At 41.9% G+C, this 24,104-nt stretch overlaps 1 protein-coding gene across 1 annotated transcript in view; it reads right to left on the bottom strand.

The window, feature by feature from the left end:
• Nucleotides 1-200: 200 nt before the first annotated feature.
• Nucleotides 201-24,104, bottom strand: part of LOC135917779 (centrosomal protein of 152 kDa-like) — a 44,066-nt gene continuing 20,162 nt past the window's right edge. Inside the window, exons 9-21 of the mRNA XM_065451375.1 lie at nt 23,796-23,943; nt 21,826-21,917; nt 21,688-21,764; nt 19,319-19,499; nt 16,645-16,746; nt 13,943-14,073; nt 11,740-11,868; nt 6,667-6,845; nt 5,206-5,366; nt 4,698-4,772; nt 3,584-3,841; nt 3,167-3,233; nt 201-2,610 (exon numbers count right to left, since the gene is read on the bottom strand). Of these exons, the coding sequence (XP_065307447.1) occupies nt 2,228-2,610; nt 3,167-3,233; nt 3,584-3,841; nt 4,698-4,772; nt 5,206-5,366; nt 6,667-6,845; nt 11,740-11,868; nt 13,943-14,073; nt 16,645-16,746; nt 19,319-19,499; nt 21,688-21,764; nt 21,826-21,917; nt 23,796-23,943 (1,983 nt within the window). The 3' untranslated portion in view covers nt 201-2,227. The remainder of the gene's footprint in view (nt 2,611-3,166; nt 3,234-3,583; nt 3,842-4,697; nt 4,773-5,205; nt 5,367-6,666; nt 6,846-11,739; nt 11,869-13,942; nt 14,074-16,644; nt 16,747-19,318; nt 19,500-21,687; nt 21,765-21,825; nt 21,918-23,795; nt 23,944-24,104) is intronic.

The following is a 24,104-nucleotide window of genomic DNA, read 5'->3' as shown; positions in this document are numbered from 1 at the left end:
TCAAAATGCCCGTATGTAAATAGTCGCACGTGAGTTTCCGTCACCCAGCTGACGCCGACCTCGAGATTGGCAACTGCAGAACGCAACCGTCTGTCTTCCGTTTCAGTCCGCAAAAAAAAAAAAAAAAAAAAAAAACGTGGACAATTTTCTCTCTGCGTTTCAGGCTGACAATGTGGCGCGGAAAAGAAACGACGCTTGGACAGGTTCGTAACAACAGTTTATTTAAATACGTCATGACGACCCGCCAACACACGCGAGAGAATCGGAAATGGCACCACAGAGTCAAATATTTTTGTTTTTTTTTCCTTAGCGGCAAACTATAATGCAAACCAGAGACCACGACATCAAATAAGCGATCAAGGAATAACAAGATCCCCACAGAACGCCGTAAGGACCCACATTTTATTTTAAGAAATAATAATAATAAAGAAGTGTTGCAATCGCGGCTTAACTTTATGAAATTTGGCACACAGGGCGATCCAAGCAGAATGTATGATGAGAAAAATAGCTGTCTTAATGCTGTAAATCTCCAGTTCTTTATATTAACAAAACTGAATGTATGCATTCTAGCTAATTGTTGTTATCTCAAACCATGGATCGTACAAGCTAGTCTCATGAAGCCCACAATATTTATGTTCTCCATATGTTAGATAACGTAGCCTGAAACAATATTTCAAGTCTTAACTGTTTAACCTGTTAAATTTCTTTATGTTCAATTTCTTTATTTCTTTTCTTTCTTTTACACAAATGAAACCGAGTATGAGAAGGAAAAACAGAAAAGAGTGTATATTGAAAAGTAAAGGTTAAAGCTCAAGACAGTAGAGAAAACAAAGGCTTTTTCATACTGGAACCCTCTAAAGTACTGATAGTGGAAGAAGGTATGTGCAAAGACAGGTTCACATCTAAAGGTTCTGGATCAACAAAATTTCACTTGGAGTCAAATCACTAAATGCGTTCAATGTTTTGCATAAAATACGCGTGATAAAAAAGAAAGGTGAGCAAATATGCCTTGCACATAAAGCACACAGTATAACAAGGTCAGTCCGTCACCGAGATACATAAAACCAGAAAAAGATTAATATATGTACACTGCAAAAATTAAGCCAAACACAGCCTTGTCAACATCCCCAAATGTGCTATGAAACCCCATGAGTATGTTTTATAAAATATACACAAGCATATGAAGCAGGAGTGAGTGAGTGAACATTCTTGGTGAGGATTACACGTACACAAAACGAGTAAATGGCACAACAATGGGTTTGCATAAAATTTGTAATACAGTGTCATAAGATGGTAAGTCCATCCGGAAACAGACCTTCTGTTCCATGCCAAACAGTAAATGATGCCAGGAGTTTAACATAAACATATTTACAACCACACGTGCAAGACAACTGGAACTTCACTACGCATGGCGCAGTGCACAACTGGAAATAGGAACTGCTTCTATGAGAAACGCACCAGGCTTATTCCTTTCATAAATAGTCATGAAAAATACAGCCTACCTGTAGGCACAATGCTACGCTTGGCAACCAACACATAAATTACTGCGCAGAGGCTGTACAAAGTTTTGACACACACCAGCCACATACAGCAACCACGGCTACAATTTTGTAGCCATGTCTTCTGCTTGATTCTATGCCACTCTTTTCATTCATTGTCCACAGCCAGCTGATCCCATTGATAATGCAGGCGACAGGGTGTTTTTCAAGCTGCACTTGAAGTTTTTCTTCCCTGCCTCCCCCAACCTGTTGGAAATAGACAAATTCAGAGCACCACTCTGTCCACCAACGAAATTCAACAAGGAATACCATCAAAAAATGCATCACTGCAACATCGTAGCCCTACACTAAAGGCACATTTGTACTTTCTAGACATGACTTGCCAGATTGCGTGGCACTTTTCTTTGCTGGGTGCGATCACCTTCAACTCACACCATAATAAGCAATTGACATTCCAACTGAAATGGTTCTGCATATGCTGTCATAATTTCATATTTTCAGCTTTCGCTATATGCAAATCACGTACAACTCCACGTTTGTAACCTCCCATATGAATGACATGATGAAAGACGTGCAAGATTATGTGGATCTTACAGTGCAGATATGCCTTTAAAAACATGCACAGAAAGGTGACACGTGAACTCGGCACTCCATGTTTCTTGCATACACACACACAGACACACACTTGACGCATCTGCAGAAAGTTGCGCTGTTTCTCCATAGCTGAACTACGATGTTTTGATGGGCGATGGTGGTGGCAGAAACACACTGCCGTCCGACACTTCGGAAAGGTTTAGGTCCAATGGCTTTGAGTGTGACTTCACCATCGCCTCCTTGGCACTCCTGGAAGCGAGACGAGACGGAAACATCTCGCGTGCATGCTCGGACTTCCTGGTGAAAAGTCTCTCCGGAGGCGTAGTCCTGGGTTGCGGTTGCAGGCGTTGCAATGGCGGTGTAGCTGCCATTCTCGGTGGAATGTTTTCATTGCTGTGCAATTGTCCTTGCTGAAATGGTGCTTGCGTGAGAAGGTACTCGTGGTAGCCGCGGAGGAGCTGGCGCATCTCGCAACTTTTGGCTTTTTCCGCTTGCTCTGTGTAGCTGCAGATGTCCTCTGTAAGTACAGAAAACAAGGTGTCGGATATTACATGTCTTTTTTCTTCACAAGCTGGAAATTACCAATTAAATTGTTTGATTTATTGACTGTTTGGGTTTAACATCGCAAGCAGCAGAGGGGGCTATGAGAAATGCAATGAGAGAGCTCCAGATTAACCATCTGCATTTCAGTAAAATGCCCTCAATCACTGGTACACAAGGAGTTTCTTTTCTTCTGGCATTACGTCCTCGTCAGAATATGGTCACAGGGTGCAGTCACAGTCGAACCTGCGACCTTATGCTCAGCAGCACAATGCTTGGAAGATTACGTATATGAGTTTTGGAAAAAGCAATTCTTTCTTATAACTGTCGCAACCTCGATGACTAAATCATGAGAGATGTTACAAATAAAAAACAACTTTACTTTTGGCAAACTCACTACTACTTGAAATGGTGCTTGTTGCCGAGAGCCAAAAAAAAAAACAAGAAAGAGAAAGAAGAAAAAAATGAGATGGGAAGTGCAGGGGATTAAAAAGAAAGTATGATGTTTTTCACGAAAAAATTCTCGAACTTACTGTACACCTTGTCCAGGCAGTCTATAAACCACCCACTCCATTTATCCATCAATTCCACCATGCTTTTCTGCAAAACACACAAAGATAATGTTATCGATACTGTGCAGGAATTTCAACTACACTTAATTCATTTACATGTGAACAATTATTGATGACAACACATGGCACACCAACTAAGACACAAGAAAAAAAAAAGATAACTTGCTGAAACCATTTTTTCCCCGTGGAAACGGAAATGATGTGAAGGAGCAACAATACAGGAAAGAGCCCTCGTTCCTGTCCTGTTGTTTTCGCATCTTTTCGCAGTTATTTGACACCATAATCGACAGAAACTGATCGACTCAATATTAAGCCCCTGTCCACTATTTCCGGTGCCGTCAACCAGTCACCGTCACTAGGAAGACCGTACAGGCAGACCTGAGTGCCGCTGGTGAGGCCATCGTGTGGCTGGATGTGCAGCTGCTGCAGCTGTGTGTTCAGCGTTGCCAGTTTGTCAGCGTGCTGCCTCTCCTGAGCGAGCAGCTGCTCCTTGCTCTCGCGTTCCACCTGCTGCAGCTTCTTCTGGAACTTCAGCAGCTTTTGCTTCAGTCGCGACTCCTTCTCCACTGATGCAGACAGCGCTTGCTGCAGCTCGGCGTCCTTCTCTTCGATCTGCGTCTGCAGCTTGGACACCACCTGTTTTAAGTGGCAAGTTGAAAAAAGTAAACTACTGCTCTTTTCTTTTTTTTTGTGCATGTGCGACAGTGCCTACTGGAGAAAAAAAAATCACGAGCTCTCTCTACCTCAGGAAATGGAATAACCCTAAAGTAACCATATCCTTTAGAGGTCAGGTCAGGTCAGGTCAGGTCAGTTTATTTCCTTAAAGGCCCCTTTATCAGGGGTGTTACATAAGGGGTGGGTACATCTTGTAACAGAAAATTCAACATGATAACAAACTGTCTGTAACAAGCTGTCTCGAAAACAAATGCATTTGGGTCTCATAGAAGAGAGAAAACAGACAGTGCGGAACCCATGTTTACAAGACTTCTCATGTGTAAGAGTGTTGTCCTACTGGCTGATGCTTGGCATCCACTACTGATGATAGCAACTGGCATGATAAAAATATGATCGCCACACCAAAGGCCAGTTCCAGAGGGCACTCATGAGAAAGAAGCTGTGTGAATAACTGGCTTAATTTACTATTGTGATTTCTTTTGAGCAAGTTGTGCGTTGTTTCGTTTGAAGCCTGCCATTTGTCTCATCAATTTTTCTTGTGCGTACTACTTCAAGGTGGCCAATCATGAATGGCTCATCTAACGTGCACTCGCACAATGAACAGCAAAACGTGGGGTATGAATTCTCCAACAAAACTGTCTGCCGAGTCGGACAATTGTCAGCAATCTCTCACTTTCATCTGGAAGTGCATTTACGAGTTTTATGGATGCACTAGTATGTACATACTGAACGAGTTGTAGCTATCATAACGCTTCTCATTTATTGTGAGACTTTATGGTGATTGAAGGAAAGTGTAGTGGACAATACACACATGTACCTCTTTCCAGTGGTCAATCTGCTGGTCTGTCTTATGAATGAAGGCTTCCTTTTGCTTCTCCGCATCTTTTTCAGCCTGGAAATGTGAACACCGTTAAACAAGGATGTTGTGCAAACTGCATACTTCTTAAATGCAATCAGCTACAATCAGCGTATGCTGCTGTCTTTAACATAGAAAAGTCACTAGAACTAGAGTGCAGACGGAAGCAAAACGACATGACTCAATGGCAAATGTCATAAATGACCTGCTTTGTGAGAACTTCCCGAACACATCTACCTTGCAAAGCTTTCGCCAAGTCAGATAAACGTCTCTCTGCACTGCTTTAGGACCTGTCAGCTGCAGAATATGTTATTCTATCCTCAACAAATGTAAAAAGCACAAGAAAGATGGCCAAACCAGCCACATTATGACCCTTCTATAGCACAGAAACATTAACTGTCTAAAAAAAACTTGCTTGCAATTGAGGTGTGCACAAAGTGGAAAAACAAAGAAGTCTTAGAGAGTGCACCTTTTGAGAATGCCGTTGCTCGTACTCCCTGGCTAGCCGCTCAGTTAGTTCCGCCAACTCCACCTGCTTTTCAGCGTCGAACTCTTTCCGCCACCTCTGTCTCTCCTGTTCAAGCTGCTGCTTGAAGTCCTTCATCATTTCTTCCTCCCACACGGGCCGGGCTAGAAGTGCATGGCAAACACACAGCTGAATGCATGTTGCTTGGATCATCACAACAGTTCTGGATGCACGTTTAACAAAAACTAGCTCATGAAGGACTCATGAAGAAGCAGAGCCATGACATCATAGACATACGTCTTTTGTATGGCATATAGTTAAACCTTACTATAATGAAGTCACATTCGACACAGAAGTACCTTGGTTATTTCCGATATCCACTTTGTACACTGAATATCAGAAGTGTGATCAGTTTTATGCAAAGGAAACACAAGCATAGTGCCTCCAGCAGACTAGCAAAGCGTCTCATACCCACTTTCATGGCCTGTTTGTGGCTCGTCATACCGGTGCATGGCACCTGAGAATGCTAAATTATAAAGCTACCTCACACTGCCATTAACATGCAACAATTCAATTGGTATAATCACACGGTACTGACTTGGAGGCTTGCCAGCTACAGACCAGCTAAGTTATGCCAACAACCAAAGTGCACACGCATGTCCAAAATGTGCCGTTTCTGACTGCTCTTGTCGAGTATTTGAAATTCTTGCTAAGAGAATTCATATGTCGAGCTGCTGAGCAAACAAATATTCATTTAAATGTCTCTGATACTTTCTTAGATCTTGCATTTTCGGTTTCACTGCAGCAGCAGGATACTCATTGAAGGAAATAGGCAAAACAAATTTTACATTTTCTTCGCCATATCCGATAACTCATTACATCAAGGTTTGACTGTATTTTAGAACACCTTGCAAATTGCTACTCATCAAAGCTTCCATAGCTTCTAATACCTGTAAAAGAGACTGCAGTCCCAAAATCGTCACCCGTGATTCAAAAAAAAAAATAATAATTTATACTGCTAATTGTCATATTACAGAAAAGGAAAACTGCAACAAAGACAGTTCGATAATACGAAGAAAAGACCTCTGCTTTTAAATAAAAGTGCCTAGTTAAATATTTCATCATGCCTTTGCACAATGGCAGAATACAGTTGAACCTTGTTATAGTGAATTCACCCATCCGACACAAAAATAACTTTCTTATATCCCATATTCCTTATAAGTACGTATTCGTCACATGCAGACAATTTGCTTTTGTTATTTTCGATAATTTGTTATATCCATGTTCATTATAATGAGGTTGAACAGTACAGTGAACTTTTGCTAGTTCAGCACAGGTACTTCTATTGATGTGAACAAATAATTTTAATTAGAGATGGGCTGTGCACACTTCGCTTCAAGAAGTGTCAACCAACTTCTGGTTCAGGTCAAGTCTGTCAGGCAAGGCCTGAGATTACATAATCACCTTTCTGCAGGACTTCTTTGAACTCCTTGTGAAGCCTCTGTTCGGTGTCCTGCTTTACATTTCTTTCTCTGTTAGTCAGCTCCTGGATCTGGGCTTCAAGCGAACGCTTTTCTTCACAAGACCGTATGTAGAGCTCTTTCACATCATTGATGGTCTGCTGCAAGGTACTGTAGTTTGAGCTGGAACCGGGAAAAAAAAAAAGAAAGTTGTATATTAGGTTACCCATATGGTAATGTACAGTTGCAAGCATGAGCGTGGTGACCAACAGTGAAAGTTTTTTGCTTTTCCACTTGAGCAGCATGCCGGCTGAAACAAAGCGGTACAGTCTATGTGTCCATGTTCGACCAATGTAATGTATTGAGAAGCAGTGCTAGAAGAAATTTTAATTTTAATGGGATAGCGTTAAGGGCCCTGTGTCACAGAAAATCTAATGTTGGTGTCCGGTGGCGGCATACACCGTGAGCGAAAATTCCCATATATATTTAGGTATACGTATATGCCATGCCTTGCTATATGACATACGGCATGTGTGGGTTATCGTGCCAAACCACTCTATCACTAAAGTTGTTCATACCTTGTCTTACATTCTTGACAAAGCTATTCCTCGAAATTTTGAGGCGGACAGCCCACAAGCAAATTTCACAAAACAAAACATTGACAGCACATGCCTTTTATGTTAAATCTTCTCAGACATTATTAAAAGTGCAAAACAATAACAGAAAACTTAAAACGATGTAATTTTTTTGGCGCAGCGCTGCACTACCTCCGGCATTGGCCCACACAAGAGGCTGCGTTTCTACCAGAAAGCTCACCCTTCGTGCATAGCATTCGTTGCCAGTGTTTCCCGGTAAGCATTATGCTTAGATAATGCTGCAGTTGCCGGGAAGCGTGAGAAGCAGTTGGGGATCTTTGAATGCCACTCCACATTCCACTCCACATTCCATTCCACATTCCACTCTTAAAGGCGAAGCTTAAGCGTCCTCCAAATTTTTTTGCTGACGCCGTGGTCTCTAAATATTTCCCCGCAAGTGTGCATAGCATCTGTTCAGCTTGATATCCGGTCCATTGTAGAATCCATAATGCTTTCTGACAATCTAGCGTGTGCTGGAACAAATTAAGCAATTGAAGTGTAACCTGCACATAGTTGGATTTTTTCGCAATATTCAATGCACAGCTGTACAAGAATCAATTTTGGTACTTGAATTGACACTTGTCATAATCATAGCAAGACCTGAATGATAAAGTAGTGTTGACAAACAGAGATGAGGCCCTTTTGGATGATTAGGTAAGCAAGTGATCACTGCCTCGTGCTTCTATGGATGCTGGTTCCAATTAATGTCATTCAACATTTTCTATCACGTTTCTAACTGGGTACTATTTCTCTTTCAAACAGATCAGCATGTCAAGATTATTCTAACACAGCCCCTAAAATGAGTTACATACAGTAGACTTCCATTCATTTGATTCCAGTTTGTTTGATTTTATTTGATCCCAACCAAAGGTCTTGTGCATTTCTATGGGTCTAAACTTTCATTATTTAAATCCTAATATTGGTCTTCGCTGCATAATTCAAACTTGACCAGTCAGCATGCATGTGCCTTACCCCTATGGTGACTTAAATAGTGACCCCTTTAGTGGCAACGTCTGTCTTGGCAAAGCTTAGGGGACAGTGAATGCATTAAACACACATCAAAAAAGAAAGATTTCCCTTTGAAAGTGCCTATATTCTGCCTACCCTCGGGATATTGTTATGGGGCAATAATAGTAGCTCACAATGTCCAATTACAGTATTTACCAAATTCCATCACACAACTTTTTCCCTTCAAGAAAATTAAACTAGAGACCATAAATTCCTCTAATGCCAGAATGGCCTTTAAAAAAAATTAATTAATGAAACCGCGTTCAAGTCGTTTGTATGGTTTGCCGCATAATGCAGCTGTATTGCATAAAAGCCGACTATATGAAAGCGGCCACCAGTGGGCAACACATATTAGATTTTTACCCATTTTTCTTGCTAAAAAATTATGTGTTGTATTTCTACTTTGTTTAGGAGCTCTGGACATACACTTTGAACACATAGAAAATGGGCGCACATTTGATCCCGGGGCCTGTTAGAATTGGGCAGATACTGCCAAATGAATCAGTGGCAGGATCTGACGTTTTCACTGCATCTTGTTTAATTCAACCCACCAGATAATTCAATAGATTTTGTCGGTCACATCAAGGTTGAATTAACAGAAGTCGACTGTATATTGTTTTGAAAATTGCTTACTTATAACGCTAAATCATTTATGACGACACCCACATCATAAATTCTATGGTCTCTCCTCCCCTTACATGTAAAATCATCATGATCATCGTCACATTATTCACTGCAAGGTTGTTACAACCAGAAGGCAACGCGGTCAGCTCCACAGGACAAAATCATGCCAGACTCAACAAATGACACCGAAACTGATAGAAATTGCATGGGTCAATACTATTCTTTTCTTTGTTGCACTTAACAGCTACAGTAGTATGGCTACCACAGAAACAGAGTGGCAAAGAAAGAAAGCAGCCATAAAATTGCATATATTTAGTATCTTGTTAAGGATACACTGAAAACCAACATTAAAGGGACCCTGAAACGATTTTGGCGATTTTCTACAAACGTACTGAGTCGTTAGAGTAGGTTCTTCTGATCCTTAATTGATGCATCTAAGTGCTCTGCGTAAAGCGTGTAATTTATTATAAGGTTTTAAAAATACACATCGCTGCCGATCGCAGCGCACTGCTCGGCGGAATTTTAAGCCGCCCCTACCCATATGATGCAAATAACCCATATTGCGTCACATGGGCGAGCTATCTGATTGGCTGACCAGGGCGCGTGGTCGATAATTTTTCCAACTTTATGGTGAACAAATGATGCTCGTAATAGTTGGAATGTTAGTTACTTTGTTTTTGTAAAAAGAAAATAACTTAAAGAGAATACACAAGAATAGTTTTTTAGTACACTTCAGCACTTCCGGCACACAGCAAGTGTCGTCTGCTTATGTTACAACGTACTCCATTTTGACGAGAGCTCCGCGGTCAGAGTCGGTCTCAGTCTTTTCGCGAGCACTATGATTCGACTTTGTTGCCTTGTGGACTGCAAACCTAGCGACCTGCAAACCGCGAGTCCATTATTAGGGCAAACGCAAGCGCAAGGGGACAGGGTCTGGCCGCTTGACTGTGCCGGGATGAGCCACGAGATGAGCAGAAGGGCAAATGTGAACGGTCTGCACGGTGCAGCCACCTGGTGGCACAGAGCTCAACCATACACAGTAGCAGCAACGAAGCGTATTCTTTGCTGCTGGTGTGTATTTTTCGCAGGAGTGTAATCATCAACACGTTGAATTATAAATGTTTAAAATGCTTTTCACTTGGTTAGAGCAATATTAGCGCTTTGTTTGACTGGTTAAGCGCTGCGCCAGCAAGTGTCTGGACCGTGCAGACTGATCAGGCTGCTCACGTACGTCTACGCTAAAGTTCCTTCATCAGCTTGAGTTTATGCCTCCAGTCATTTGCCGAAATGACCAGCTTGCCTGTTTTTAGCGGAGTACCGGACACGTTTGGCGCTACGACAGAATGCTCGCAACGCACGCTGCTTCGATAGCTCTCGGTCGACGGCCAAGCGGCTAGCGGAGAGGTCTCGCGCGGGAGGGGGCGTGCTCCTAAACAACCGGACGTGAGCGATGTGACGTCGCATCGTGACGCTGAACCAGTGAAGGCGGAGCTTAGCGCCGCTCGCTCAGCGAGCGAGTTGAGGAGGAAAAGCATAGCTAGGGAGGAGGGTAACTTCTAATCGTTTGCAGCTCCATTAATACGTAACGCTTCACTTAAATTGTAGTGCGAATGTTCTACTTAAGCTGTACCCTACGCGCCTACAAAATTTGTCCGAACCGTTTCAGGGGCCCTTTAAATCATTTAGACTGGTCACACTCTTTCAGAACTTTGCATTTGTTTGCCTGAAAAATGGTTGATTAACTGTTTCACCAGCCCCAAGCCCATGCTGACAACATCCAAGACATGACAGAGAATTGGTATGGGAACACTGACGTGGTGTCGCCAACTGGCTCGTTAGTGCACCATTTCTAACTTACCAAATCTCTGTATGTGGTTTGGATGACCTTCTTGTTATTCCAAAAGTATAGTTTAACAAAGAGAGAGATCACGCTAACCGTATACAATTGTTTAAGGCTCGCAAATTCTTTTTCACAATCGTGACGAGGTGCAGTCTTTACACGGGGGCAAGCAATTTCCATGCAATTTTTCTGGTCATGCGTAATTGCCGCGACTCCTTTGTGCAAAAAGAAGTCATATTTGTTTTCATAATGCACTTATTCGTTTGCACATGCTGTGTGTACAGTGCTCACCACTTTCGTTGTCACAGCCGCCAAGTCTCGGTTACAGGCAGCACACTCATGTATACAATCGACATCTGTGCCATCCATGGTGTCATATATGCCAGTGGCTCTCACAACAATGCCCAAATGCACCGAATGCCACATGCTGTGAATCCAAGAGCATATACAAGCATTCTTTTTTTTCCCCGAGCATGGAACTTAATTAATTAATTATAGGGTTTTATGCACCAAAACCACAATTTGATTATGAGGCACACCGCAGTGGGGGACTCTGGAAATTTGCACCACCTGGGGTTCTTTAACGGGCACGTAAAGCTAAGTACACGGGTGTTTTCGCATTTCGCCCCCATTGATATGCGGCCGCCATGGCCGGGATTTGATCTCGCGACCTCATGCTTAGCAGCCCAACACCATAGCCACCGAAGCATGGAGCTCTCGCTCGACTGTATACCGTAGTTGGTATTCCACAAGCAAACTTATTTAGCCCATAAAAGCCCCAGATCCCTTTTTCGTAGCACTTGTATTTGTCGAATCCCTTTTCTGTCTGTTGTTTTCACGTGCTACAAGAGTTTGGTTATTCCAGGAGCATAATTTACTGATCCAGCTTTACTTAATATTTTCCCTTAACATTGCCCTTATGGATACTTGAAATTTGGCATCCATAAGTGCAGCCAAGACAAAAACTTACTTCAGCTCCTGTATTCTTGCCTCGTATTCGTGAGCGACCTGCTCCTTTTCACGTTCCGACAAAGACAGGAGCTCTTCCCTGAGCCTCTTCATGGCACTATGGTGCATCTCCAGGATTGAGTTCTTGCACCTGAAGAACATCAAAACATGTACAGCAGTACAAGAGCCACTCGACAGCTCTGTTTATTACAAGCAAGCCTAACTCATACACTTATTCACAAGAAAGTGCTAGGTTTTTTTATTTTTTTGCCTCATTCTCATCCTCGCAGTTTTGCTTTGCAGGAATGGAATGGAAAGCTCATGTATTTCTTTTAGCAACATAGGCGTGATGGGTAGTGCAGACAGCTATATTGCCAGCGCAGGTAAATGCAGGGCACACTTAATAATGTTGCAAATAAGTTACTTTTTTTTTCTTTCATATTTAGCAACCATCTTATTCTAACACTCCGTGATGATCTGTGCTCGCTATTTCACTAAACTGTCATTACTCTTACTTGAAATTAAACTTTGTGTAGCTATAAAACATTAAATAAAAATCATAACGCTCATGGAACCAGCTTTCTTTATCCTAACAGACAATCATTAAAAAAGAAGGCTGTTTCACCCTAAATGCAAAGTGACAATAGTTTCCGTGACTCTGAAGATCCACTACCATGAATCATCCTCTTCCTTGGTTTCAACAGTACTGAGAATAGCAGCAGGGTGATAAAGACTTTACTGCGTAACACATAACCCTCAAGAGCATACAGTCTAATGACTAAACTGACTATGAAGGTTGTGTGATGTGGACTAATGGTTCAAGTGGGAGTCAAAGCCTTTGCCTACAGTTGGAGCCTACTATGCACATCATGCATCCTAAGTCAAGTTTGTTGTCATTACACAAGTAGCACACAACCTTCAAGCATATGCTCTAATGACTCTAGGGTGAATGACTGTTTTTGACACATAAAGAACACATAAGGATACAAAGCTGACCAACAGTGGTGATAGCCCAGCAAGTAACGTACACCATTTTTTTTAAAGTCTGAGCAGAATATTTAAACATTACCTGTGGAAGGCAATGTAATTTTACTGCATGAGGTAGAGTATTCAAAGAGGCAGACATTAATCAAACAAATAATTAGCTAATGACCAAGTCCTTATTGCACTTTAACTCTGACTTTGAACACAAGTTGGAATTGAAGCCAATAAGTTTACAAGGCACACCCCCTTGAAACTAAGTACGAAGCTAGTACCAGTTTTCGAGATAAGTGCTGTACAACTTGCAGCAAAAAGGCACTCTTGTTCCACTTACGTTTTTACAAAACATTTTACAAAACATTACATTACATTACGTTTTACAAAACAAGTTTATTCATGTTACTCCTATAGGCCCTCACGGGGAGAGTATTACATAAGGGGGGGATGCAATCATTAATAAAGCTGCACATATTAGAAAAAGCAACAGCAATACATTGAGCAATAATAAAAAAACAGCAATGAAAACATAAAGCATAATACGAAAGGAAAGGATGAACAAAAGAACAATTAACAAAATATTCTTACACATTCCCATCACAGCAAAGTAAATCTTGGAATTTTTATGTGTCAGTTTTTGTGGCGAGCTTAAATGCAATACCAATGCATTTTTGCCACGCATTTTAGTGATTGGGTATCTCTGAACTGCTACAAGCAGTTCCTTTTAGTATGTATATGCCATACAAGCTCACTTGCTCAGTTGGGATATGGAATATGTGCCCTAATATAATTAGCTAGAAAGTTAGTGCACTTTCTTAATTACAGTCACACTTCATTATAATGAATTCGTATCAGATGCAAAAATTGTTTAGTTACATCCAATATTTGTAATAAGCATATTTTTGTTGCAAACTGATATCAGCTAGAATGCTTTATACTTTGTTATGTCCATGTTAGTTATATAGAGGTTTGACTGTAGTCAATTATCCGTGTTGATTTCTCATGCCGGGTAATGTCCGCATCTTTGAGAAACCCAGGTCATGCAGAAACACTGTGTTATCTGCCCCTGACAATAAGTAAAAATTATGTTTACACACACAACAAAAAAGTTTGTTACACTGGTGCTTATCTACATGTATTGAGCATAATAAGATAGATGCCGTATCCAACTACAAACACAGCCAAGCAAACTAGGAGCTTACAATAATAGCTGTAGCTGTAAAAAGAGCTAATGCTGGATTGCTCACATGTCAATCGCCTGAGCCTTGTCTTCTGCACAGGATCTTAGGAGGGCCTCTCTTTCAAAGAGTAGCTGACGTTCCTGCAGTTTCAGCTGCTCGCAGGCGGCCTCGGCCTGACAGAGCTTGGCTTCCAGGGTCTGCAAGGAAGAAACAAAGTCCATCAGCATGCTCCCGGCAACGGGATCAGCAACAAATTTCATTAAAAAGCTCTACAATGGGCAGTCTCAAATGAGCGCACAGGGTCCATATGGCATTCATGACATTTCAAGGGTTCATTATGCCAACACTCTTGGTAAATCATCCTTCTGAAGCATCGGTGACAACGCTACAGTGAGCCTTTTATTGTGTACGAGTCATGCTATTACCAGTTTTTTTCGATATATCGCTGCAATATGGCAAGAACTTTTTGACATGACACACACAAGTGTGCAATGATAATTTCAATGAAACAAAATCATTCAGACTATCTTACAGTGTCTTTTGCACTATATTAGAAAAGCAACTCTCTTTCATGGTGAGGTTTAAAGCGCCCCTCACCAGGTCTGGTCATGTTGAGCTGACAAGCGCAGAGCATACAATGCGTGCTAACGATTGTGTTTCCAAAGTATTACATCGCTACGCCCCGTGGAAAGGTCTGAAATTTCAATCTGAATGCCGTTTTCCCTTTCCCTCGCGTTGACCCCACTCCAAGCCGGATGGTGACATACACCTTTTCCTGTGCCTACGTACTCCTGTTCGCAATGTGACCTCAATTACTGAGACACGTGACTTCCAGAATTATTCAAGGCAACATCTTTTATTTGTGTCATCTGTTGCTTGAATTGACAAACTGAAGTTTAGGGAAATAATAAAACACACAAACGGAATGTCTGGGTGTTTTTTGTTTTACTTTGCACCGAAGCAAAAGAGATGTACTTCCGCTTCCTCTGCTCGTTCCCACGGTCGTGCAGTCACGTGCGCAGATACCGGAACTATGCCATTTTCTACCGTGTTCCAGCATGCAATCACACTCTGCGATCCACTTGTGTCTGCTTCAGTATTCGTGTAGCACTGAATTGTACCACTAGTCATGTGTCCTCGTGCACTGCGTGAATCACAACAGCTCGTACACGATGCTATCAGCGTAAGTGCGCAGCACTGAAAAAAAAAAAAGCAGAAAAAAGAATTCAGGTGGGGCCCGTGACATATGCATCACTCGCTTCTCGGAGTCCAGCATGGGAGAACGCAAGGAACGAATTTCGCTAGCGGAGGCTAGATGAAGCGAGTGGAAAGAGTGTCTCGCTTGAAAGTGGAACACACCTGCTGAAACCATGGGTTTGCAGCACTGCAAACCGCAAAACTGCAAAATTCATACTGCAAAATTCGTCCTGGTCCGGGACTCGAACCCGTACCAGGACGAATTTTTCTTCAACTATGAGGCTTTTCTTTCGAGGAACTAGTATGGGTTTCCTTTGTAGCAATTGCTACGAACGGGTGGATGTCTGATTTTCCCTTTATTCATTACTTCTCTCCACCTTGCGGGTTTTCACAGAACTACTACGTCAAACTCTTGCCTTCGCTTCGTGTTGTCGACAAATTCGACTTCACCCTGCCATCTGCTAGCCGCATGGTTAGCTCAGATGGTAGAGCGGCTGCCCCGGAAAGGCGGTGGTCCCGGGTTCAAGTCCCGGACCAGGATGAATTTTTCTTCAACTATGAGGCTTTTCTGTTGAGGAACCCGTATGGGTTTCTTTTGTAGCAGTTGCTACGAACGGGTGGATGTCTGATTTTCCCTTTATTGATTATGTGTTGCGTGTTCGTTTGGTCAAGGACCTGGAGCTGATGGACGAGACGAGTCTGAGACCCCAAACTGTGAAGGGGTCCTCGACCTTGTGCAACATGCTAATTGCTGCAAAAAGCCTATGCTGACAACTTCAACTTCGTGGGAACAGCGTCGACCTAGGCTTCCCATGAAATTGCATCTGCTTTGCATCAAGCACGGTTCAGAGCTTGAACACCAGAGGCGGAGCAAGATCCACCATGGGTGAAATTTTGCAGACTGTGAGACTGTTCCGATTGGCCAATATGATGGACATTGAATTTCCTCTACAAGAGAAAGGGGGAATCGAAGTGCTTAAAAAGCAGAGCTTGAAAAGTGTGCTTGTACTCGTGCTCGTACATCTAAACCATCATCAGGTAAATTTAAAAATAAACCCATTTTCTCATCATTTCAACAGTGCTCCTGACCTCTCAATCGCCCAGAACCTGGCACATCACCAGCCACGGAACCTTAATGGCCGATCCAACCCCGACATTGCAACACTATGCAAGAGCTCATCAAAGGATCTATGGCTGAGAACTGTTATTATACAATAATTATCAGCTTAAATCAATCTACCTGTTGTTTCATTGCACTGAAAATCAGCTTGTACATTATGTTGTTGTTGTCAAACAGTTCTATTACTCTATTGTTGTTACATAGGGAATTACTTCTTGTAGTACAGCACCCCTTTTCTGGTTTAAATTCTTTGTAGTGACTCATGAACAGCCTGTCCAGCTTTTCGCTGCTTCCTATTATTAGCCATTAAATAATCACTTTTGTGTTGTAGCAGTATTAATTATATCTGTGCATACAGGCCTAACAGAGCTTCAACTGTGAGTCTAAGCACTCTCTGTGCATTCATTTTGCTGTACGATTTGTACACTCAGAATTAAACCGACATTCTTACCTGGACCTGCCTTGTCAGTTCATCCTTCATGTCTTGAAACTGGGACTCTGTTTCCGAACCATCTCTGCCCTGAAGCTTATCCTGCAGCCTGGCCAATTCATTCTGAATAAGGAAAAACATTCTGTGGTGATTTAGCAGCAAATGCGAGAGAAAAATGCATTAGCATTGCGTTGCATCTCTTTGAGTCCCGAATCCATGATTTGAACCGCATTCACCACATTGCAAAGTGTTATTCAGCAGCTCACTCGACACAAGTCCTGTGTCTTTGAGGAGCGAAGTACAAGCGAAGTATATATATATATATATATATATATATATATATATATATATATATATATATATATATATATATATATATATATATATATAGAGTTGGTCGGTGTGCCAAGCGCACCGACCAACTTCGTCGTCAATCTCGCAGCGGCTCGTTTCTTGAGCATCGCTTGAGCATATCGTAATAATATATATACTATATATAGTAGCTTCTCACACTTCACACAAATGCTCTTTTTCCCCACTTTGACACTTCTAATTGTAACATAACGAAAAAGACAGAATGGGAGTGAGGAGATAAAAGTTACAACAATGAAGCACCTCGGCTTGTTTCTCCAGTAACTTATTTAACCTTTTCTCGGAACTGGAAAATGTGTATCTCACCAATTTGCGCCTCAATAAGTTTCCAGTTTCAATACTTCATGTCAACATGCATGCAAAAGTAACGGACCCCTCAGCATTTGTCAAACTATGTTTAGGCATCACTTGACAGAACAGTAACCTAAGTCATACACTTGAAAAACATCTCAAGTAGAAACACCGACGACAGCTCTGCTAGCTGATGCAAAAATGGAGGTCAAAACCCAAGGAGAAGGGTTGATTAATTTTGCCCGTGAGGGTGCATTTAGAGCTGAACTTGCTAATACAGTCACCACACGTTACGACGAACCGCAATAATTCGAACCATATAGGTGAATCTTGAGCATAAAGCTTTAAATTTTTTTATTATTTATTTATTTTTTTATTTGTTTATTTATTTGTTCAAACAATGCTAGGTAAAATTGTTTAAGGCAAAATTAGAAGCGATACTTTTGAGTGAGCACATATGCCAAGCAGCACCTAATGTGCCCCTGGCAACCTTTTTCTTAAACACTGGTTGCTTTGACCATGTGAAATGAGACGACTCCCTTGCAGTCAAGCTGCTTTAGGAAGTCTCATGCTCCATTATCTTCAGAGAGCTCAAAGGTGCCCATGTGAAGGAAGTCTTAAACTTGTTCATCATTTCATTTACTGTTCTCTAAGAGCCTGCAGTGCATCGCATAAAGGGGTATACCGTCGTGTAGTACAGTCGCCGATCGATAATTCGAACATCCTTGATTATTCGGGCAGCTCCATGGCACCGCCAGTAGGCCCATACACTTAATATTTAAGGACGATCAAAATGTTGAACATCTTAGTGCATGCCGTGCGATAATTTGGACTCCAACTGCATGACAGTGTGCGAATTTGGCCACTGAGTCAAGCAGAAATAGCGATATTGTCATCTTCATACGTCGCTGGCATGGTCGTCGGCGCCTCGTCGAAACCAATACTACCGAAGCTTATTCAATCCAGTAATCACTGATGGGAATTCAGTGCATGCATTGACTGTAATTTGTCTATCTACAGCGACGATTGGTTTGCATATAACTTGTAATACAGGTCTGTAAGACGGCAAAACAATCTGGAAACAGAACTTATGTTCCATGCCAAACAGTAAGTGATGCAGATGTCGGCACTAAACACATTTGCAACCAACGTGCAAGACAATTGAACTTCACTACACGCAGTGCAGCGCACAACTGGAAATATGAAACGCTCCTGTGAGAAACACACCAGGCTTATTCCTTTTAGAGACATGAAAATACACCCTGCCTGTACACACAGCTTGGCAACCAACACATAAATTATTGCGCCTGGGTTAAGTCACACAGTGCCTGTACTACTAACATTTTACACACACTAGCCACACACAACATCCAGAGCGTCAATTTCGTAGCATTGTGTTCTGCTCGATAGTATGCCACCCTTATCATCCCCTATTCGTGGCCAGGTGGTCATGTTGGTAATGTGTGTGGAGCGTCGCTCTGACCATTGACGAAGTGTCAAAAGCGTGAAAAGGAATGGCATAAGAGGCACCGCTACGTAATTGCGACCACGCAAAGGCAAGCGCATGTGTGCGCAGAAACATGTTGACAAACTAGGGTCATATTCTTGGGTGATCACTTTTGAAGATACTTTCATTCTAGCACCGGATGCAACACCAGCAACATTCCTGCATTGTGATACGTTAACACGATTAGCACTTAACTGCTTAGACTGCAAAAATGCCATCACTCATAGACACCTATGCGTTTTGCATTTGTCACACGAAATTGAAGCTATATTCGAAAGTGACAATCTCTTAATTGGCACACCCTTTTTAGCCACTTGTGGAAAAAAGTCACTTATTTGTGGGCCAATCTTGTATTTCTAATTTTCCGATTATTCGTATCTTTTGGCAGTCCTTGTCGAGTCCGAATTATCGGTCAGCGACTGTGTACCAGCATTTCAGAAAGAAAAACAAACAAGAGCTGTTTACTTGATGGCCTGTGTTCATCTGTTCACCTGTTTTAAAAGCAAAGACAAGCAAAGAACATACCTCTGCCATCTCGAGCTTTCTTCTGAGCTCATCAAGTTCTTGGTCGGCATGGGAGAGCCCGTCCCTTGCCCTAAGGACCTCGGAGCGAAGGTGCCCAACCTCGCGACAGCATAGGCGCACCTTCAACATCGCATCCTCGGAGGTTGGCCTGTTGAGCGACCGTGCCGCTAGGCTGTCATCACTGCAGAAGGAGGTACAGAGGAATGATATGAGTGACTGATCGACCTGAAATGTCCTAAAGCGACACCTCGGCAGTGGGGCACAGTGCTCTGCACAGTGCTTGGTCAACGTCAGCTACTACACTACAATCGTTTCACTCCATTTGACCACCTGCTATGATTTCAGAGCAGGCTGACCAGTCGTAAACCAATGAATCAGAGTGAAATCCTTCAGGGGCAAAAAAAGCACACTCCGATGTCATGTTTATAGCTGTCCGGCAACAAAATATCTCGGTGTTGACATCTTTTGAAGGGAGTTGAGCCGACTACTTCAAAGAAGCTGTACAGCTGTATTCACCCAGGAAGACAAAGTTTAAGCCGCACCTCAGAAATACAAACTGTTTAACATGATTCCAAAAAGGCACAAGGTATTGGACTTTATTTTTAGTCCAAAGACATACAAGAAAAAAAAGATTTACACAACAACTGTTCTTTCTTTTTCCACTTGAGGCCTGTCGTTGGCTTTTTATGACAAGTGCACAGATGTCAAACACCAGCAGCGACAAACGGTCCAAAAGTATTTTTGAACTACTACAGAAACAACACATTGCTAGTATGTGCAATTAAGGATTCTTCCGCAGAAAAATATTATCGAGTCAAATGAAGCTGCCAGTCATATGTGCTCCACTCTCGCAGTGTTCACCTGTAAACTTGCAATTTAAGGTGTTAGCTATGCTTCTTATATATTTCCCAGGAAGCTTTCCTCGAGTTTTGACTCGAGTATGCATGTGTAGTATAGGATCCATATACCGAAGTTAACATCAAAAAGCTTGAAAAAATACAAAAAATGGCTGTGGCTTAGGTAAGGTTAAGCCCAGGATGCGAAGCATACTAGCCTTTATTTTAGTTGTTGAACCACTGTTTAGCTTGGTGAACTGCTGTTGCTTGGCTATATTTGGTTCGGCTAGACGAAGAAACAACTCATGCGTTACTCTGCTTCGCCTTGGACGCCCCGCATTGGACGCGGTGAGCGTCGAGCAACGCAGCGTTCGGCGCGGCAACGAAATGTGCACCTGGGCAAGCGACGCACGCCTGAGCCTTAGAAACAGCTCGTTTCTAAGGCAACACCGCATTCACTAGAGGCGCTTTTGTACCGCTTTGAAGCATCGTACTCGTGGCTCAGTGGTAGCGTCTCCGTCTCCCACTCCGGAGACCCTGGTTCGATTCCCACCCAGCCCATCTTGCAAGAGTTGAGTCAAAGCCACTTCTCCTCTGTCTTGACGTCACGGTGTCACGTGGTATTCAAGGCGACACCGCCGCGCCTGAGGAGCTGGGTTGAGCTCTCGTAATATGCTTCGCATAAAAAAGCAGTTTGGTTTACTTTTTATAAATTTTTCCAGTATGATTCTCCCAGAGAACTTATGGTAACAAGTAGTATATAGTTACTAGCTTTACGAAGAAAAAAATTGCCACTGGACTTTCGTTTGGCACTTACTAGTAATATTGAACCATTAATTTATACTGAACCCCTAACAACTAGACACACCCGGCACCACCAACCCAGCACTTTAACTACATATTTTGTATGTACTGAAGTAGGTATTTTAGTATTCCTTTTTTCCACGAACTATTAATGGATGGAACTCGATGCTGTCCCCAATTGTACCTACTACTGATTGATGTGTGCATTTTTCCTTGTGTCTATTCAAATGCTTTTGAATACAGCCTGCTTGGACCTATACAAGGTCTGCAGTATTGTAAAAACAGATAAATAAATAAATAAATAAATAAATAAATAAATAAATAAATAAATAAATAAATAAATAAATAAATAAATAAAACACCAGCCCACTTCATAGCAGGTCTTGCAGGCAATAGAGTGAAACATGTCTTTGCCTCCAGACCTCCAGTAAATGGACATACCTTAAGCACCGACTGAATTCAGTTCCACAACTGCGATGTGGCCTAAATTAAATAAATTAAAATGTGCATTATTAATTTTCAGTTAATCAAGGACTTAATAGTGATTACTACACAATTTCTGAGGTCCACTGGTGCAACCATAATCTGTCACAAATAAAAACAAAAAATAGACGATGACTTCTGCATCTCCACAGCACTATTTTGAAGAGTTACAGTGCTCACTGGAATTCCGAGTATAGTGCAATAAATACTTGTTAGTCAGGTGAAAAGCCTGTTTATTTTCCTCACCTCTTTGATAGTTCTGGATTGCAGAGAGCCATGTTCGCCTTGGGAACAAGAAGCTGATAGAGATCATCAACTCCCTCCTGAAACATTCATGTGGCAGTTTCAGCGTCCAACTCCAGCTATACGTGTTAGCAGACATACCTCTAGTCGTTTTAATCTCTGCCTCTCCTTGCCCCTTTCCTCTTGAAGGACCTGGAACTGCTCCAGGAGCTTTCTCGAGTCGTGGGGTGTGCCTTAAAGCAAAACAACTGACAATCACACACAAAGCAAAGCACATGAATAGAAAACATGCACTTACTTTTGGATAAGAGGAAGCCAGGAAAGTAGAGATTTTTATTGCAGCCACCCAAGTTACTACATTTAGTCAATTCTAAGGCGCACCCCGGTTTTCGTACTTTAAGAAATTACTAACACAATGTCGTCAACTGTTCACTCACCAATTTTCCATAGTAACAGAGACAGAGAGAGAAACTTCAATTTGTTCTGACTTCGAAAAACAAAACTTACTGTATCCTTGCTACAGTATACCCAGTGGTGCTCTTCAACACTGTTGGCGGCTTCCACATAACTATCAACCGCCCAAAGCATCCAATCTTCAGTGGCATCGGCGGAACTTTAGATACCGCATTTCTTAAAAGCCTATCATTCCATGCCAGTCTATAGCATTTAGAATATACTAGATTGTAACAAATGTACAAATGAGCATGAAGCTACCACAGCTCGATACTAGATTGTAACAAATGTACAAATGAGCATGAAGCTACCACAGCTCGTACAGCTACGAGTGGACTTGAGTTGATTACAAAAACTATAAATGCCAATGACTACAGCTCATCACTATTGCAGTTTTTGTTTCAAACCTGAAGATAGCATGCATGTCATTTTTTAGTAAATTGTTCCGGAAAAAGTGAAGGTGTGAACCAAATAAATATGGTAATGCAATCTTAGGTTCACAGTGTTTTAACTCTTAGTCATAGTGCTTGTGATACTTGTGGCCACTAAAGAGAAAGATTATTTAAGGCAATTCAGTTAGATTACATTTCTCAAATTGTAAAGGTGCTACACTGTGGAAACATCAAGGAGGATTGGTGATAAGTGGCCAACTAGTGTTCTAATGCCATCTGTGCAATATGTACAACTGCACAGTATTCTTATGCGATTTCGTGGTGAACTTTTTCGTGGTAAACCCTTTCAGTTTATGACCACATTGGCCACTACATTATTGTCAAATGATGTTGGCTGGTTGGTTGGTTGGTTGTTCCTTGGTGAAATGGTGCGACCCATTCTGGGGGATTGGCCATGAATTGAGCGGTACAAAGGTTCAAAAGAATAAATATATTGAGGACAATAACCCTAAAGAAATTTGTAACACAGTACTGTGAAATTTCAATTTAACTGATACAGATATGAAGCGTATAGCAAGTTGGTAAGTAAATATTTCAGTAAATAAATATGTGAATTAAAAGAAGGCAAAAGGAAGATTTTAGCATGCAATTCTTTTTGTCTCACACAGAAAATTAATCGCAGAGGACATCACAAACATTCCTGTGACCATCATATCTTTTCTTCTTCATTCACTCACCCCACCCCTCTCTTCCTCCCATAGTTTTACAATACAACTACACTCAATCAACCACACCAAGAGCACGACTCATGACACTCTTGTAATAGCATGCAGAATCTGAAGGCTAAGGTTAATTTGGTGAAAAAAATATATTGTGTATTTCTGGCGAAACTACCATAACAGAAGCTGTTCTAGCTGACATGTTTTCCATTGCAGCATTAAAAATGTGAAGCCTGGCAATAAACTAAAAGAAAAAAGCTTCTAAAGCGAGTTGGCATGATACTGTTGAGTAACTGCTAAATGAAGTAGACAAATGCAAGGATGCATGCACCTATTAAAGCAATTCAGTACTTGTGTACCTTCTTGTCTTTGTCTTCATTATTTAGCACTCAAGTTTCTGTGTACCTTCTCACATTCATCTTTTTATGCTCAGGAAGACCTCAACAAACCAGTAATGCTGTCTGTCACATGGATCTACCTGGAATAAGAACTAGTCTAGCCAGACTGGCCCCATAGCACCACCCCTCACCCCCACTGTCATACTCACTGTTTTCCAAGAACTGCTGGCACTGCTTCTGGCTGCTGCTTAGAGATTGTGTGAGCTGGTTGATAGTGTCGGCTTTTTCCAAAAGCCTCGCTTCAAATTGTCTCTCGCGCTCCTCAAAGCGAGCCTTGCATATCCGCAGCTCGTCCCCCTGCACGCATGAGCAATGCCGGGTTATAAAAAAAACAGCATGTCATACACAACACAGTCCTTAAATCATGCCACTCGGTTGACAGAGATATACAGGCACGGGCAAAATAATATGGGATATGTGATCTGCAAACTGCATTCTTGCACCCTTTAATGGAGCAA

The sequence above is a fragment of the Dermacentor albipictus genome, chromosome 4 (assembly GCF_038994185.2).
Source record: "Dermacentor albipictus isolate Rhodes 1998 colony chromosome 4, USDA_Dalb.pri_finalv2, whole genome shotgun sequence".
NCBI lineage: Eukaryota > Metazoa > Arthropoda > Arachnida > Ixodida > Ixodidae > Dermacentor > Dermacentor albipictus.
The sequence above is the reverse complement of the archived record's forward strand: the minus strand, read 5'-3'. Positions and strand labels throughout refer to the sequence as shown.